Source organism: Mus musculus, chromosome 1 (assembly GCF_000001635.26).
Source record: "Mus musculus strain C57BL/6J chromosome 1, GRCm38.p6 C57BL/6J".
In the NCBI taxonomy this organism is placed as follows: domain Eukaryota; kingdom Metazoa; phylum Chordata; class Mammalia; order Rodentia; family Muridae; genus Mus; species Mus musculus.
The window spans coordinates 36,530,060-36,548,248 of NC_000067.6; the positions used below are offsets into that span (position 1 = coordinate 36,530,060).

The following is an 18,189-nucleotide window of genomic DNA, read 5'->3' on the forward strand; positions in this document are numbered from 1 at the left end:
AGCACACATGGCACTTGGTACCATGTCATGCTGTCAGTTGGGAAGGTGATGGTCTTAGTCTTTGCAGTTGGTTTCTACTGTGTAGCCCAATATCTGGCCTCCTCCCAGTCCCCATGAGGCAACCAGGCTGAGGTGAATAGAGTCAGTTTAATGAGAAAACATTGATCTGTATAAAAAGGTGCTTTGTGTGTCAGCTAAGTGTCCTCATTTCTGAGGAATTGTCATATTGAGTAGGCTTGAATGTCTGTGTTGCCCACGGCACCAGTGTCAAGGTGCACGCTGGCTGGCATGACAGGGCAGGGCCTGCCCCATGGAAAGATACATGCCCCTTTGGAGGGAACACTTAGTCAGGTTATACTTAGTCAGGTTCTTCAAGTCGTCGTCATAACAATGGCCATAGGCTGCCAAAATTAATCAAAAAATAACTGCTGCAAAATGGGCATCAGCTGGGGCTGTTCAAGAGGCCTTCACCTTTTGCCCTTCACTCAGCCTTCAGTGGGGGCCCTGCCCGCAGTACAGGTTTACACCAGTGAAACTGGAAACAGCTGGGAGAGAAAGCAGCCACCCGGGAGCCTGTGTGAAGTCCTCTTTACACTACCAGCTGGCATGGGACCAGAGAGGGATGTATACTGTTGGCATTGTCCCAAAGCAAGGTGCAGGACTCCTCAGTGTGTAGGGCCTACAGAGCCTAGTCCCGGAGCTTTCTCCTGCACCAGGGGGCATTAGAGCCTCAGGGTAAGCCAGGGTTGCGGGCCACCGCCCCACGAGGTGAGTGGGCCACAAGCAATCCCCAGCACCCGGTACCCTGACCTCACATACGGTAAGCAAGGCTGCCTGGAGCCTTTAGGTAGAGCTTCCCCAGAGTAACGCTAGCTAGTTCCAGCTCATCACGCTCCAGCTTCTGGAGCAACCTGGTAGATCCTGGCTTCTGTGGGGCCTCAGTCCTGCTGACATGCCCCTCAGCCTGCCGAATCCCACCTTCAGAGCTCTGAAGACGAGATGGCTAGAACTGCCAGACACTACCAGGGCTGCTACTGGTAGAAATGAAGTCCCAGGAGAAACGCTGCCCAGAGGACGGAAGTGACCTGCACGGTGCCTGGCACTCAGCCTGCTTCTCTCATGCCCTGGATGCAGCTGCTGGCCACATCTGAATGTCTACTTAGATGAGAATAGGCCAAGACCAGTCCGTGGTCTAAGGACTGGTAGACGGAGGCCTAGACCCAGCTGAGGGTAGCACTGGTCAGCTCACTTGTGCTCTGGCCTTGGCCCTCATCTGGACCCCTTTGTTTCTTGCTGCCCTGTGGTCCTCGGCTCCAGCCCTGGCAGGGAACAGGGTTCCTCACTGAAACCCAGGAGGCTGCTCTACCTGTTGCTTCAGGCCGGAGGAAGCAAAGCCAGAGAGAAATTAGGACTGGGATAAAGAACTATTTAGGACTGGTGGATGGGTGTGGAATGGTGGCCGTGGGTGATCCACAGGTGCCAGTCATCAGCACCGGGTACGGGGATGGCCCACGTGGGCCTGGAGTGCGTCCCGGATGCCCCGCTGCCAGTCTCGAGCCAGCTGCACTGGTGTCTGGGAAGCCTGTGAACAAGGACACTGGATCAGTCTCCCTCCTGAGTGCTTGGTGTTCCTCAGCACAGACCTTGCCTGGCCAGCACTCACCACATTCTTCACACCCAGCTTGGCTCCATAGAGCAGCAGCAGTTTCGTTGCTTTGTGGTGCCCATAGCGCACGGCCTCGTGGAGTGCTGTGTCCCCTTCCTGTGGGAGAGCAGGCAGTCACTGCTATGGGCCCAATGCAGGAACATGCTGCTGACACACAGATGACTTCCAGGCACAAGCACCCACCTTATCCTGTGCGTTGATGTGGGCGCCACACTCGATAAGGTGCTCTAGGCAGTCGGAGTGGCCCATGCGCACTGCCACATGGAGAGGGGTGCTCCAGATCTAGGGTAAGTGGGGTGCAGTGCTGGATCTGGGCTGTGCCTCCTTGCCGGGTGAGTTTCTGCTTCCTAACAGGTTACCACCCAGGGCGGGCACCTCCCCCTCACCTTGTCTTGTGCGTTGACCTGAGCTCCCTGGTTAAGCAGCCGTTTGAGAATGTCCAGGTGTCCTCCGCGGCAGGCCCAGAACACGGGCGTCCTGTCCAGCTGCAACACCAAGTGTCAAGGTGTTGCAGGGCAGCTAACTAGATGAGCCGCCGCCACCACGTTCACTATGAGAGCCACCCTTGCGACTTACCAAATCCCGTACTTCTATAGCAGCTCCTGCCGCCAGCAGCTTGTTCACCAGCTGTCTGTGGCCCTTCAGACAGGCCCAGTGCAAGGCTGTGCGGTGGAGCTGGGAGCATAAACAGAAAATTAGGCCAAGAGAGCAGAGCTACTTCCTAGAGGAACCAACTCCCTCCGCCACACCCTCTGTTCCTAGAAGAGGTCAGAGTTACCCCGTGTCTCTGGTAAGGACTGAAGTGTTCAAATGGTATACACAGATGTCATGAGCTCATTCACCCGCCCTACTTACCTTGTCATGGGCATTGGGGTCCCCTCCGTCCGCCAGGTACTTGTCAATCAGGGCCTCCTGGTTCTCAGCAGCTGCCTTCAGGAACATTTCCAGGCCCACGGGCTCCAGTGGGACCTGGGGCTGAGGCTGGAGGAGAACAGGATTGAAGGAAGTCCCCAAGCCCACAGACACCTGTCACAGCTGTCTCACTAGCCTATCTCAGCACACTGGTCCTGTTTGATTCCAGTTGTGGGAGCCTCAGAATGGGAAGTGTTAGGCAACAACTGTACCTGTGCCCTAGCGCACATGCTGAATCTTAACCCCACTATCTCAGGATGTGACCCTCTTGGAAATACTGTTGTTATACTTGTAATTAGACAAGGGCAGGGCCCTTGCTCTACTCTAGGGGTAAGATGCCCGTATGTCATGGATATTGGATATGGGTAGGCACACAGAACATGAGCCAAAGGTACAGATGGCTGAAAAGACCAAGCCGGGCGGTGGTGGCGCACGCCTTTAATCCCAGCACTTGGGAGGCAGAGGAAGGCGGATTTCTGAGTTCAAAGCCAACCTGGTCTACAAAGTGAGCTCCAGGACAGCCAGGGTTATACAGAGAAACCCTGTCTCGGAAAAGAAAAAGAAGAAGAAAAAAAAAAAAAAAAGACTACAGACCAGGGGGCACTAGTGCCAGCAGCCCCAAGAGGCTGAACAGGTAAGCGGACGCTGAAGGACAGCCCTGAACAAACCGGAATCACCCGTTTGTGTGGCTAAGTCCCTCCCTGGTGGCCATCACTGTTATAGCTAGCCGCCTGTGATTTAGAATCATGTAGGAGACAAGCCCTGGGGCACATCATCGAGAGATTATCTAGATTAGGCTAGTTGATGCAAGCCATCCGAAGTGAGAGTGAAACCATCAGGTGGGCTGGGGACCTAGACTGAAGAAGAAGGAGACAGCAAGCTCCAAAGAGTGAGCGCTGGGGCTGGAGAGGGCCTCGGCAGCTAAGGGCACTTGTAGAAGATCCAGGTTCAATTCACAGCACCTACCTGGTGCTTTACAAAGGTCTGTACCGGGCATGATGCTCTCCTCTGCTTCCTGCCTGTGGTTGCTATGTGATAGCTCCCTCAAGCTCCTACCCTTGTGCGCTCCCCTCCCCCCATAACAGTGAACTATCCTCTGAAACAGTGAGTCAGGATAAGCTCTTAAGTTATTTCAACAGGAATTCTGTTGAAAGAAGCCAAGCAGCTGCTAAGTGAGCTGTAGAATGTACTGGGATGGTCCTTCCATAGGAAGGGTCTGGGACGCATTCCATGCAGTTCCCTATGTGATGGCTGTACAGCTACGGCCCCTGCACCCGGTCCTCCCAGGCTGCCAAGATAGGAGGCCATCTGTGCTCTGGAACACCAGGTCTACCCTCTCTCTCACTCACCTCAGCCCCAGACTCAGGTTCCCTGGGGGGGACTTTGTGTCTCTGTCGTTTTTTTCTTCGTCTTTGAACCAAGTTTTCCAAGTCTGTCAGATTGTCCAGAGTCAGTCTGGAGCTGTTAAATCTTTCCAGCTAGGGCAGAAGAGACACCCGAGCCCGACATCAGCCACAGGGTAGGGGCGGGCTGCTGGCTAAACCAGTTCTGCTTTAAAGAAGCACCCAGTTGCTTTGGCTGCTGACAGCGGCCCTTACTGCTCCCGATACCCACTCTGCCCCACTCCCATCACCCCCTTCCAAGAACACTCACTTTCTTCCTTTTCTCTTCCTCCAACTTTAGTTTCTCCCGGGCCACAGCCTCTTGGGGTCCCAGCGTCCAGCCACTAGGCCAGCCTCCAGGATCAGGAACTCCACGTCCAAACTCCAACGCTTTCCTATCAACTCTTTCTCCACTTACCTGCAGGACACGTAGGATAGATTAAGGATCGGGACAACTGTAGGGGTGCTTTGAAATCAGTGGTGGCATGGCATTAAGATGGCAGAGCCCAGACATACAAAGAGCAGATGTGAACCTGGGAGTCAGTCTGACTCTTCCTGCTGAATACTTCCTGGTTGGCTGCACTGTTGGCATGCAGGCACATGTGCACACGCATGTACACACACACACACACATACACACCACCTGCAATTTTCACCAACTGTGGCAATGGCCAAGGCCCAGGGGAAATGACTGGCTGTCCCTATCAGCAGATCACAGAGTTGAGGGGGTGGAGTCTATTTATACTGCTGTGTTCATGCCAGGTGACACCTTAGCTTCCACCCTGCGCTTCTACCCGCAGATTCCTATGAGGTTATGCCACACTGCCACCTGACTCGAGCTTAGAGATGAGAGGCCCTTGGGCCAAATTCCAAATCCCTGCTTTCAGCCCTTGGGTCTTAGAGAAATTATGTTTCTGCCTCGGTAAGATGGGCTCAGTGACCATCCACTACAGCCTACCCATTCCCTTAGCAGCCACCCGGGGAGCCAGAGAACACATAGGTTGCAGATGCTGGGAGAGAAGAACAGGCTGAGGCTTCTGGCCAAATGGCCTAGCTTTCCCTTCTAAGCCACTGTAACAACCTCAAGCCCCTAGGACCCGGCTTGGACATTTACCTCCCAGAGGGGCCACCACACCACAGTGAGACATGTGTGCCCCATACCCTCTTTGCCCCACGTCACCAGCATCACATAGCTGTACTGCCATGGCTATTTCTCTCGCTGCTGGGGGAAATCCAGGAACACCCCTTAAAGTGACCAGACCCTCTGGAAAGTTCCATCTGGACCGCCTCTTGCTTGACCTAAAGGAACTGTGCGTACAGCTATATCCATGGCTACCAGAATAACTATCACCATTTCTCTTCCACCATCCAACAAGGGCAAACCTACAAGTTTGAGGGTGCAGCTCTTTGGTAGGGTGCTACCCTCACATGTGTGAAGCCCCAAGATGGACCCCCAGAACCACATTCACCAAAACCAAACAGACTCAGTAACTCGAGTTCCCCCATCCTCTCGCAGCTCCTTCCCCTCACATGAGACCTGACCCTCAGATCCCAGAAAGCCTACCCTCACTCAGCCAGACTTCGCTACTCTGGCCACATGCTCTGGGTCCCTGCGCCTTGTCCTGAATCTTCAGCGGTCACCCATCCTCCTCACATCCTTACCAACTGCTCAATGCTGATGAAGTCCATGGTCCCCCCTTGCTCTCCATGCACCTAGCGAATTGAGCTCAGCTCTTTTATGGGAGAGCACTCTCTTGGGGGAGGGAAAGGACAAAGCTTGTGCCCAGGCCAGATGACTCTGGGGCCCTGTCACACTGACCAAAATACCGTTCTGGGAATGTGGCCCACTGGGGGCGGGAAAAGGAGCTGTCTGGTGCTGAGTTGGCAGTCTCCTCCCTTGGACACCCACTACCCTGCACCTGCTGCACCCACATCTACCAGGGAGCCATTTTACCACCCCATGGTCTGGGATGCCTGGGCCAGACTCAAGGGAAACGTCTCTTACTCTTCAGTTTAGAACCCACTGGTGAGAAGCCCAGGCTCACAGTATAGATCTGGCTGCCTGAGATGCTGCAGAGTGCCCAGTGCAGTCAGCCCAGCACAAAGCAGGCAACCTACAGAGGACCTCAGGAGCAATGACATAAGAGGCTGACCTAATGCCTTGTGAATTCTCATGGGCTACGTGATGAAACTAGGCTTCATACCATTTCCCAACTGGCTAGTCTTAAGGCTGCCCTTCCCTCCCAGATTTGTCCCTCAGCCGGCTGACAGCCAGCATGGCCTCCTGCCCAGCCTGTCATCAGCCCTCATATGGCTGAAGGAGCCTTCCAGGTCCACATCAGATACTCTCTGGGCATGAAGCATGCCCTTCAACAGGGCAAGGGGACGGAGACCTGCTCCAGGTCTTGCTCCGTCTGTCAATAGCCATGACGGCCAGCCACGAAGCAAACTGTTTTTAGCCAACAAAAATCAAATACCTAATTCTTGAGAAGCCAGGAATGCTTTTCACTCCGCTGTGCCCTGAACTCCAGCGTGACCTTTGAGAGGAAATCAGATACCCAGTAAACAAGATTCTTGCACAGGCAGCATCAACAGAGATGACCATGTAAGCTCGAGGGGAGGGGTGGCTAAAAGGACTGAAGACCATGGAGGGTCAGCAGTGTGCTTTTTAAAGCGGCCTGGGTATGCTGGCCCTGCAAAAACACCCTTGGTGATGAGGAAAAACACTTACTCCTAAGGAAGAAGGCAGATAAAGTCAGAGTAAGCCGGGCAGTGGTGGCGCACGCCTTTCATCCCAGCACTCGGGAGGCAGAAGCAGGTGGATTTCTGAGTTCGAGGCCAGCCTGGTCTAGAGTGAGTTCCAGGACAGCTGGGGCTACACAGAGAAACCCTGTCTCAAAAAAAAAAAAAAAAAAAAAAAAAAAAAAGAAAGAAAGAAAGAAAGAAAGAAAAGAAGAGAAAAGAAAAAAAGAAAGAGTAGCTCTGCTCTCCACTGTTCTACACTTGATGCAGCTGGGCATGGTTGCACTCGACTGTTATTCCAGTACTCGGTTGGGTAGAGGTGGCGCACACCTTTAATCGGAGCACTCTGGAGGCAGAGGCAGAAGCATTACTGGGAATTTGAGGCCAGCCTGGTCTGCATGGCCAACTCCAAAAAATAAAATAAAATAAAAATAAAATAGGACTTCTACACAGATAGCTTGTGACAAACAAACATTTTGCAGTCAAAAGAGGATCTGGGGTTCAAAGTTCTTCTGAGTCAGCCAGGTGTGGTGGCGCACGCCTTTAAACCCAGCACTGCAGAGGCAGAAGCAGGTGGGTCTCTGAGTTCGAGGCCAGCCTGGTCTACAAAGTGAGTTCCAGGACAGCCAGGGCTGCACAGAGAAACCCTGACTTGAAAAAAAACCAAAAAGAAAAGAAAAGAGAAAATTAATTGGGGCCACTCTGTAACCACCACCAACAATTTTTTTTTTTTTTTTTTTTTTTTAGGAAAATGCTAGTTTGTCCCATACAAAGGGAACTGGTATTATCGCTAAAGTAAAAACAAAAACCAAGATAATTACTCTTTATTTTTAGAATAAATCTAGAGACCTGCATGGTTAGTTACCCTCGCCTCCGTGGCTTAGGGGAAAACACGCCTTCCCAGCCTTTTCTCCTGTGCCTCACAGCTCGTTATTTGAAGAGTGTCATACTGTGGTACAGCTTGGCGCTCTTCCCACACTGCCACCAACGCTGGTACAGGTGGCACCTGACCCCCCTACCAGGGAGCAGGGCAATTTGTCTTCTCTCAGTCCTTCCTCTTCCTCCCCTGCGCACACACAGTCTCACACTGTTGCTCAGACTAGCCTCTGACTCTAATTCTGCCTAAGCTCCCGAGTGCTGGGATTCCATCAGCCGCCATGCCTGGTACCCATGCCTGCTGAGTCTCTCACCCCCAGTGCTGGGGAAGCCAGGGCCTTGTGCTGCTCTCTTGCAGAGTTTGTAAATGAGTCTGTAAGTAGACACCTTTGTAATCAAGGATGAGTCTGCCTATGTTGCCATGGAGACGTCAATGATTAGCGCCACACATTTAAATAGGTATTGCTAGATTGCCATCTATACTGTATGTACCAGTTTCCATGACCACAAGCCAGGCTACTTAAGGCAAGTCATTGCATGAAAGAACATTTTAATATACATTAGATAGTATGTACACTATATATGTTTCTCTCTATATACAAACACACCCAGAGCAAAGGCTCAATATCCATTAATATAAAGTTCCTGCGAACTGATAAAAACATAGCAAGCCACACGTGGTGATACATACCTACAATCCCAACATTCAGGAAGCTGGGGCCTGAGGAGGGCTCCAAAGTTGGAGGCTAGCCTTGGCTACATATCAAGAACAAAAACATTTCGAATGGGCATAAATAGGAAAGTCAAAGACAGGTGTGCAGCCCGACTAGCAATCAATGCCAAACAAACAGAAAAGCAGTTATAATTACATGGCGTTAAGGAGACAGGGTCTCTGTAGCTCTGGCTGGCCTGGAGCTCGAAGAGAGATCTTCCTACCTCAGACGCTGGGATTAAAGGTGTGGGCAGCCATACCTAGCAGTTACACTTCATACAGGTCAGACTAGTAGAACTGAACACTGGGAATAAAGGCCAGTGTTGGTTAGACTTTGGGGACCACACTGCTTCCCCACGATAGTAGGGATTGAACACAGGGCTTTTGCATGTCAGGCAAGCATTCTATCGCTAACCTATATCCCCTTTACCTGTTGCCCAGGCTGGCCTTGAACTCCTCTGCAGCCTCATGAACAGCTGGTATGTGAGGCCTGCATTACCAGGCCAGGCTGAGCAGTGAGTGGGTACTCTCCCCTGCTGTTTGTAATGGAGTGAGTGTGCTCACTTAGGGCATCTGTCCACAGACTTCCTGGGTCCCCAGAGCAACCGTGAGGCAATCCTTTTCACGGTTCTGTTCTAAACACGGGTGCTGTTCTAAAAGAAACCTGCCCCCAGCTCATTCAGCCAGCAAACAGCTTTTATTACACACTCCAGGTTTTCTTCTGATACTTCAAAGTGTTGTTTTTACCTTTAGAAAACTGTGTTTTGAAATTTATCTTTGCCCATGTGATAACATCAAGATATAAGCTTTATTTTCTTCCAAACGGCTATGTGTCTGTACATGGACTAACTTATATGATCACCTGTCCAGACTCACAAGCCTTCAGCCCTCCCCAGCCTCCCTACGGCTGCCACACTGGCCAGGAGGGGCTCTTCTGGGCAATCTGGCCCTGGTCCCGGCAGCATGACGCTGAGCAAGGCAGGGGTGTGGAGAGCTAGTCTGTGTACCCTTCAAGGGCAGCCAGAGACAGGAGGTGGAGCCTCAGCTGGCCAGCAGGTCCCACAGGCCACTGTTGCAGGGCAGCAGGTCACATGCTAGGCGTGCTTTGCGATCCCGGACGGCCTTCAGGGCTGGGCTGTGTTGTAACAGGAGGGAGCAAATGTCCTCGTGACCCTTCTCCGCAGCCTGGGGGGGGGGGTTGTGGGGGGGAGGGAGGGAGAGAGAGAGAGAGAGAGAGAGAGAGAGAGAGAGAGGCCTTCATCAAAAGGCAAACCCAAGCTGGTACCTGCACTTTCTGATTTCCCTTTCTGGAACCTTCTTGCTCTGAAAATGTCTCTTGGAAACAGGAACCTGAGTGTCTAAGTAGACTTCCAATGGCTACCAAAGCCGCATGCCTGCCTAATGCACAGGGTTGTGAGGTGCTGGGGCTGTTTGGGCAGTTATTCAGCATCACTCGAGGTTCTGTTTCAGCAGTTCTGGAACTCTCTACGTGGACCAGACTGGCCTTGAAATTTGGCCGTCCTCCTGCCTCTGTTTTCCAAGTGTTGGAATTACAAGTGTGAGCAGCCATGTTTGGGTCTTTGTGGAGGTCAGGCAAGCACCCCACCATGGAGCTACACTGGACCCCCCCCCCCCATTTTTAACCTTCTGAGACAAGGTCTCACTATGTCCTTGCTCACGTCTATGTCCGTTTGTTGGTTTTGAGACAGGGTTTCTCTGTGTAGCTCTGGCTGTCCTAGAACTCACTCTGTAGACCAGGCTGGCCTCGAACTCAGATCTGCTGCCTCTGCAGTGCTAGGATTAAAGGCGTGCACCACTCCCGAATCCTGACAAGTATTTATTTTAAAAAAGAAAAGACCCAAGCTTCTATGCCCAGCAAGGATCTAACAAAACTCCACAGGCAGCTCTTCACTCGTACAAGTTCGGTAAGTGCCTATGGCACGCACCCACATGGTAAGACTATCCGTTAAACACAAGGACTTCCCAGCTGCTGACTCTGGCGAGAGGCGGACCTCAAACAATCTAAAGATGAACAGGTGTCTGAGATTTCTACTGCTGGGATGAAACATTGTGACCAAATGCAACTTGGGGAGAACAGGCTTTATTTCGAAGGGGCTGGTGTTGCTCATTGTGAAGCGAAGTCAGACAAAGCAAAACTCTGTTGGAAGGGGGCGAGAGGGAGGGAGAGAAGGAGAACTGCAGCCATTCAGGGGATAGTTTGCGACACACAGTGACAGTGAGTACAGGGGATAAGAAGACCAACAGAGCAGTTAAGACTAACACAGGAGTCAAGGTTAGGAGCTCACAACAGGAAGCCAGCAGGAGCTGAACCCGGTTGGCTTGGTGGGATACAGAGCTCCTTGGACTAGGAAAAAGCAGGCCTCTGGGGGAATCCCATGGAGGGTAGGACCCCTCCTCCTCACCCCAAGATTGGGTCTCTCTGTGTAGACCAGGCTGCCTGCCTCTGCCTCCTGAGTGCTGGGATTGATGGTGAGAGCTCCTTTAAAGCCGTGGCACCGGTGGAAAATCAGAGCTGGAGCAAGGAGGGCTCTATACGCGTACGCACAAGTCAAGTCTCTAAGATGCAGACGAGCACTGAGCATAAAGGTCAGTGGGAAAGCGCGAACCTAGCAATCCCCAGAACTTAGAGACAGATGGACAGATGGATGGACAGATGGACGGATGGAGAGAAAGAGGGAGGGAGCAATTGGTAAAGTGGATGCCTGGAGAAAGGACATAGAAAACTGAGCCCCGGGCTGGTGAGATGGCTCAGTGGGTAAGAGCACCCGACTGCTCTTCCAAAGGTCCAAAGTTCAAATCCCAGCAACCACATGGTGGCTCACAACCATCGGTAATGAGATCTGACTCCCTCTTCTGGAGTATCTGAAGACAGCTACAGTGTACTTACATATAATAAAAATAAATAAATCTTTAAAAAAAAAAAGAAAGAAAGAAAGAAAAGAAAACTGAGCCCCCCAAAATGGTGATCCTGCCTATGACCCGGAACTCTCAAAAGTGGGTGGCAGAGAAGCAGAGGCGTACTGGTTCCCAAAGCTGACTCCTCGGGCAGGCTTTGCAGGTCCTCACTGAGGGAGGGGTGAGTTCCTGTACAAACAAGAATGGCGAGAGCTGCTTTCCTAAAGGGGCGGCAGGAGAGCAACGAGATTCCAGGCGGCTTTTCCTTGTCTCCATTTTTCCATTTTCTACAATGCCTACTGTGAGGCAACATGGTGGGACTTAGAATCACGTAAGAGACAAGCTGAGGTCTCAGGCTGCCTGCCTGCACACCTTTAATCTCAGAAGCTGGAAGGCAGAGGCAGATGGATCTCTGTGTGTTCAAGGCCAGCCTGGTCTACAGAGTTCGTTCTAGGCCAACCAGGGTAACACAGTTAGACTCAGTCCTTTTTTGGTCACAGCAAAGCAACAAGAAAAGTACAAGATTAAGGAGAAGGCTTAAAGGAGACTGCGACATACCTTATGCAGGCTGAGGGAGGCAGCGACATACACACCTTATGCAGACTGGTCATGCCATCATTGTCGACCAGCCAGGGGTTGGACCCATGGGATAGCAGCAGCCGTGCGATTTCCGTGTGCCCACAGTAGCTGGCCCGGTGCAAAGCCGTGGCGCCCCCGTGGGTCTGGGCGTCACACTTCGCTCCACTTTCCAGCAGAAACTGGCAAACAGCATAGTGCCCGTTGCGGCTGGCGTAGTGCTGCAGGGATCAGAGACTGCAGTCAGATGGCAGAGTCCTGGCAGGTGGCAGGGCACTGGGATGCCGAGAGCCAGGGAGGAAACACTGTGCCCTTCCACTAATTAAAATACCCAGCTGCTCAGGATGGGACCAAAGTTGAAAGGGAAAAGAGGGTGTCTAAGGATTCAGCGTAGGTGGGGAGGGTGGGGGGAGGGTGTTTATCAGTCACGGTGGCACGGGCTTGTGTCTGGAATCCTAGCCCTTCAGAGGAGGCAGGGGGATCAAGGTCACCCTTTATACACAGATAGTTCAAAGCTAACCTTGGTTCTGTGAGAGCCTATTTCAAGAGACAAAACAATAAACTTTAAAGCTAGGCGAGGTGGCATACGTTAATACAGATTCTCAGTACCCAGGAGGGTGAACCCTTACCAAAACCAAAACCACCACCACCACCACCACCACCAAAAACCAAACCAAACCAGTGAACCAGGGAGATGACCCATTCGGTGAAAGTACTTACCACCAAGTCTGAGGGCTTAAGTTCTAGGCCCAGACCTCACATGGTGGCACGCATACATACACATGCATACACAGGCACGCACACACGCACTCACGGGGGCTGGGGGGAGAGAGACAGAGGCACAGAGAGACAAGAGTTTGGCTGGAAATAAAGGGAGAGCAGCAGCCCGGACGGAGTTAAGGCCTTTTCCCAGAGCTCACCAGTGCGGTGTAGCCGGCAGAATCTGGCTGGCTAGGGTCTGTGGCCTTCTGGATGAAATACTTCACACGGCCCAGGTCTCCATTCAGGGCAGCCGACCAGATTCCTGCAGAAAGACAGTCAAAGCGCTGAGCAGTGTTGCATGGTGATATTTGTTTCTTTTAATTCCCATTTCTTTAAAGCATTTCTTCTACCTTTTGACTGAAGTTTCAACATCTGTAAGGTAAAGCTTGGAATGCTGTATCTATATTACCCCCAGGAAGCAGGTCAGAAACCCATGCTAAGACTGTTGTAATCTGGAGCTATCATAAAAGGGATAGTTGCTGCTGCCCGGGCAGCTGGTGCTAGCGGCGGCAGGGGCAGCGGGCGGTAGGGGCAGCTGCAGGGGTGGCAGTGCACGCCTTGAATCCCGGCAGAGGCAGAGAGGCAGAGGCAGGTGGATCTCTGAGTTCGAGGCCAGCCTGGTCTACACAGTGAATTCCACCACAGCCAGGGCTATACAGAGAAACCATGTCTCAAAACAGCTGATCAAGGAACAGCGGCTCAGCAGGTAAAGAGCCAAGCCTGACTAACGGAGTTCAATCCACTCCACCTACACAGTGGAAGGGCACAACTGACTCTGGCAAGTGCCCTCTGACATCAGAGCTCATACCCTGACACCCAACATGTCCTAATCACAAACTGAGTACAGTTATTGAAATGAAATGATCACAAATAGGTCAACCAATGCTACAAACCCAGTGGGTGAGAGAATTAACTAGTAGCTTAGGCTTTGCACACAATGCAGCACAAAGCACGGGTAAAAGAGACAAGAAAACAGGGGAGAGAACACAGACCAACATACTTCCAAAAGGAATTTCAGAGAGGTACGCAAGATGGAAGTGGCGGAAACGGGCACCATGTCCTTGCATGGCCCCAGGAACTTGGAGCCCAGACACACAGAGAAGTGGGGAAGCTGGGACTGGTGGACTCTGAAGGAAATCTACAGTATCCCAAAAGCTTAGCATGGTTATTAGAAACAGTTGAACAGATAATCAAGGTCATTGTATCAAAGAGGCAGAGTAGTTACAGACAGCCGAACAGGAGGCGGGGTTATTATAGACAGACGAACAAGGAGGTGAGGTTATGGAAATACAGCCGAAGAGGGAGGTGGGGTTGTATACAGATGAACAAGGAGGTGGGGTTATTACAAACAGATGAACAAGGAGGCAGCTGTAGCTAATCTCAGTAGGAGCGGTCTCTGCAGGGGAGCAGCCTTCAGGTAAAAAACACTCAGGGGGAGAAATGGTGGGCATTTTCTACACATATTGTCAACATCTGCACATGGACCAGAGGAAGGATTTACTGCCCCTCTGAGCCTGGACCCACCCCTGGTGTTGGTGTGTGTGTGGTGTGTGAGTGTGTGTGCAGGTGCCATTTCCCTATAGGTCTGAGGCTCTGGTCCTTAGCATGTCCTGCTCATGTCGGTAACACACATTCACTCAGGGTTTCTTCTGCTCCCACAAATGGGAAAGATACTGGTTGAAGAGATGAGAATTATACAGAAATAAAGATAACCATGATGTGAGCATGGTAGCACACGCCTGTAATGCCAGAGGCCTGTAAAGACAGAGGCCGGCAGATCTCTGTGTTCAGGGACAGCTTGGTCTACAGAATGAGTGCCAGGACAGCCAGAGCTACACAGTGAGACCCTGTCTCAAAAAATCAAAACAAGGGGGCTGGAGAGATGGCTCAATGGTTAAGAGCACTGACTGCTCTTCCTAAGGTCCTGAGTTCAAATCCCGCAACCTCATGGTGGCTCCCAAACATCCATAATGAGATCTGATGCCCTCTTCTGATGCGTCTGAAGACAGCTACAGTGTACTTAGATATAATAAATAAATTTTTTAAAAAAATCTAAAAAAAAAAAAAAAATCAAAACAACAACAACCAGAGCTGGAGAGCCGGAGAGGAGCTGGTTCAGGAACTGTTGCTCTGATGAAACTCATTCTTCAGAAGACCTGGGTTTGATTCCTAGCACCCATAAGGTGGCTCACAACCATCTGTAACTCCAGCTTCAGGGGATCCAATCTCCTGTCCAGGCATATGCATAGTGCATACATACAGGCAAAACAGTCATATACGTTAAACATGTGTGTGCATATATAATTTGTATATATAAATAATTATATTTTTGTTTATTTTTTTACTTGTGATATATATACACACACATACACATATATATCTGTAATCAAAGAGATGGCTGTATAATTTGTATATATATAATTATATATACTGTATATTTTTTACTTGTGATATATATATATATGTATATGTATATATATATGTAATCAAAGATGTAATCAAAGAGATGGCTCAGTAGTCAAGAGTAGTTAGTTGCTAGGGCCAGGCAGTAATGGTGCACACCTTCATCCCAGCACCAGGGAAGCAGAAACAGATGGCACTTTGTGAGTTCGAGGCCAGCTTGATCTACAAAATGAGTTCCAGGACAGCCAGAGTTATATAGTGAGACCCTGTGGTTGTGGGGTGGGGAGAGATGGACCAACAAAACAAAACATAGCACACATACATACACAAAGAAAGTCACCAAAACAGATTTAATTCAAAACTAAAAAAATAAATAAATAAACCCCATGCTTTACAGAAAAAAAAAATTCACATAATAGGTATCTTTATCACATGTGAAAAATAAATAAAAGAATAAGCTGATAAAATTGCAGCAGGTGATAACAAACAATTTCTGAGACAAAGTGTCTAACATGCTCTGCCTTGAACTGGCCTTGAACTGTGACCTTCCCGTCTCAGCCTTTGAGTCAGTCCAAACTGCTACAAAGAGAGCAAAGCATTAAGGTAACAGGGTAACCAGAGTGGAAATGCCAGGGCTTTGAATACCACAAGGTTTCTTCCTCCACACAGGAAGGGCTGACATTTTGAGGCAGATCATGTCTGTTGTGGGGAGCCAACCTGTGCGGGTCAGATTAGCTGTGACACACAAAAATATCTCTAGACCTAAACTGGGCATAATTGTCCCCAGGTTGAGGACTCTCTAAGGAAGGGGGGTCCCTGAAGAAGTGCCATAGAACTGAATGCTGGCGGGAAAGCCTCAGTCAGCCTGAAGCGGACTAACAAACAAAACAGACCATGTCATCGGACAGAGGGCTTGCATATTTTAGAAACATAAGGGTGATGGCTGCAAGGGTGAGAACCATAAAGAGGTACAGAAACACAACAGTCAGTCTGGCTTGGGGAACTAAACGCAATAGGAGGCGCTGGAGAGGCGGCTCAGTTAAGAGTTCTGTCTGCACCAGGCCGGTGGTGGCGCACGCCTTTAATCCCAGCACTCAGGAGGCAGAGGCAGGCGGATTTTTGAGTTCGAGGCCAGCCTGGTCTACAAAGTGAGTTCCAGGACAGCCAGGGCTATACAGAGAAGCCCTGTCTCAAAAAAAAAAAAAAAAAAGAGAGAGAGAGAGAGAGAGAGAGCGCTCTGGCTGCTCTGCAAAGGACCAGGGTTGTTTCTCAGCTGGTCACATCTGTAACTGCCAATTCCAGGGAATCTGAAGCCCTATTCTGGCCTCCAGGAGCTAAATGCACATAAATAGTCTTTAAATTAAAAAAAGCGTAAATGTAATCATCTCATTTGTTATTTTCTAAAGGTACAGCGGAGAAAACACTTCAAGAGGAGGAAGCGGGGAGTCCTATTATGTCCCTAGTCCAAAAGATGGGGGTAGCAGAGGTGTAGAGAAACGCCGCCCGCTAGGAAGCCATTCCTATGGTAACCATCAAGTGTTCCGTATCATCAGCCCTACACTGATGACAACCTTGCTACAACTGCACAAACTACCTGTTCCTGGGGATAACATGGTAACCGGCACAGAAGAACAGGGACCACTGCTAATAGCAAAATCTCTGTATGATTTTGGACAAAACAGTCACACCCCTGCGCTCCACAGTAAATCTTTCGAGATCACTGTCATTGCTAAAACTTGTACACTCACACCCGAGAGCAGCAAGGGCCAGCTGCCCTGACCTCCCCGGTGGATACGAACCACCAACTGCAGATTCTTTCCCTAGCTCCTCTGTCACCTGACCAGGCTGTCTCCTAGCTGGGTTGGTCTCCAGACCCAGTTCAGAAACCAATGCCTCAATTTACCCGTCCGCACTCGAGACGGAGTAGTCGAGGGGCTTCCTGCCACGCTTTGAAGCCAGCCTTCCTGCACCAGGCCCGGAAGCTCCAAACACGGTTCGAGGCCTCCTTCAGTCCACGTTCCCGGAGATGGGGCTGGAGATTGCCCGCCGCCGGCAACGCGGCCGCCTCACCCCTCTCACCCCTGTCGAAGTCCATCTCCTCCAGCGTCTGCTGTACCCCGGGCACCGCACTAGGGTGAGAGCAGCAGGAGCCATCCGCGCAAAGGTGCGGCGCCGCCATCCCGGCGGCCGGGACTGCAGCCAAGCGCTCCTACGAAATGCCCACCCCTCCGTCCCAGGTTGACCACTCGACGTCCGTAGTTGACCTTCGAGTCCCGCCTCCTCGCCCCAGGCCAACCAATCCTGCATTTAGACCTTAGCTTAGCAACCAATGAAAGTGGTGAGGTGTGGCTGGATAGACTGAGCCTTGCTGCTTTGCTACCACGGGAGGGCGCCCAAGGCTAACTAAGCACAAGGAAGAGCAAAGGCTCGGGAATCCGTTGAGCTCCCCGGGAGGAGGCAGGACAGTTCGTGCAGCCTCGCCTTGTAGGGTGAGGGGACCAGGCAGCTTGGCCTGTCTGGTAGTGTTTATGTCGCATTCGCCAGAACCGAGGCCTCGCAGGTTCCCCAGGGCACAAGGACTCTAGACGCGGCCCATAGTCCCTCTCTCATCTCCCAAGCATCACTTGAGCTGTAGGCCATCCATGGTCAGATCAGTGACCCGCCAGAAAGCTACTAACACTCTGACCCTCGTTCTTTAGCAATCCATCAGGAAGCAGGTGGCCTGAGGGCAAGGACCTGGTAGACCACCTTTGTGCTTAAGCCTCTGCCCACTCAGTGGGCGCTGGTTGCCAACACCCACTGGGCAGACAACTGAGCTAAGGGAAACACACTCAAGTATTTCCCAGCCTCTTCTGACCCACACTCAGGGAAACAGCAGCCTGCTCAAGGGTCATCCAAGTGTATGGGGGGTGGGGGGTGGGGTGGCAGCTAAGGGTGGGCAGAGAGCTCACTGTGGTCTCTGTTCCTATGTACCGGTTAGATTGATCTAAACCAGGTGTGTCCAAATTGCAGCCAACAACAGCATCAAATTTAGCACAACACAAAATCTTAAAATGTCTTTTTTTTTTCCTCCTTCCTATTTTCCTTCTCGAAATCCGATTGGCAGGCAGCTCTCATTAAGGGCGCTCAGAAATGAATCCAGGCTGGGCCTGTTGTTTTTCCCAGGAACATCTGGGCCTACACCACTCCCTCACTAAGACAAGGGCTTGATACTGACTGGGTGGCAATAGGGGACTATCCCT

General features: G+C 51.1%; 2 protein-coding genes across 5 annotated transcripts; both read right to left on the bottom strand.

Annotated features, from left to right (window-relative positions):
• Positions 1-133: 133 nt before the first annotated feature.
• Ankrd23 (ankyrin repeat domain 23) lies at positions 134-6,497 on the bottom strand. Of its 2 annotated transcripts, none has more exons than NM_001310521.1 (9): positions 6,438-6,497; positions 4,232-4,378; positions 3,928-4,056; positions 2,522-2,647; positions 2,243-2,341; positions 2,053-2,151; positions 1,850-1,948; positions 1,664-1,762; positions 134-1,582 (listed from the first exon to the last, which is right to left on the bottom strand). In NM_001310521.1, the coding sequence occupies exons 4-9, from the start codon at positions 2,606-2,608 to the stop codon at positions 1,487-1,489; spliced, it is 579 nt and encodes a 192-aa protein (NP_001297450.1). In that variant the 5' UTR covers positions 2,609-2,647; positions 3,928-4,056; positions 4,232-4,378; positions 6,438-6,497; the 3' UTR covers positions 134-1,486. The 2 variants fall into 2 exon arrangements, with proteins under 2 accessions (NP_001297450.1, NP_705722.2); NM_153502.4 differs by lacking the exon at positions 6,438-6,497 and adding an exon at positions 5,623-5,680.
• A 1,614-nt stretch (positions 6,498-8,111) lies between these two features.
• On the bottom strand, positions 8,112-17,193 carry Ankrd39 (ankyrin repeat domain 39). 3 transcript variants are annotated; one of them, NR_132321.1, is made up of 4 exons: positions 16,851-17,193; positions 12,703-12,806; positions 11,800-12,003; positions 8,112-9,475 (listed from the first exon to the last, which is right to left on the bottom strand). NR_132321.1 is itself a non-coding variant. In NM_026241.4 (4 exons), exons 1-4 carry the CDS (start codon positions 17,124-17,126, stop codon positions 9,332-9,334), a joined length of 552 nt encoding a protein of 183 aa, NP_080517.1. In that variant the 5' UTR covers positions 17,127-17,193; the 3' UTR covers positions 8,112-9,331. The 3 variants fall into 3 exon arrangements, 2 of the variants coding, with proteins under 2 accessions (NP_080517.1, NP_001297462.1); NM_026241.4 differs by having other exon boundaries at positions 17,027-17,193; NM_001310533.1 differs by having other exon boundaries at positions 11,765-12,003; positions 17,027-17,193.
• Positions 17,194-18,189: the final 996 nt, after the last annotated feature.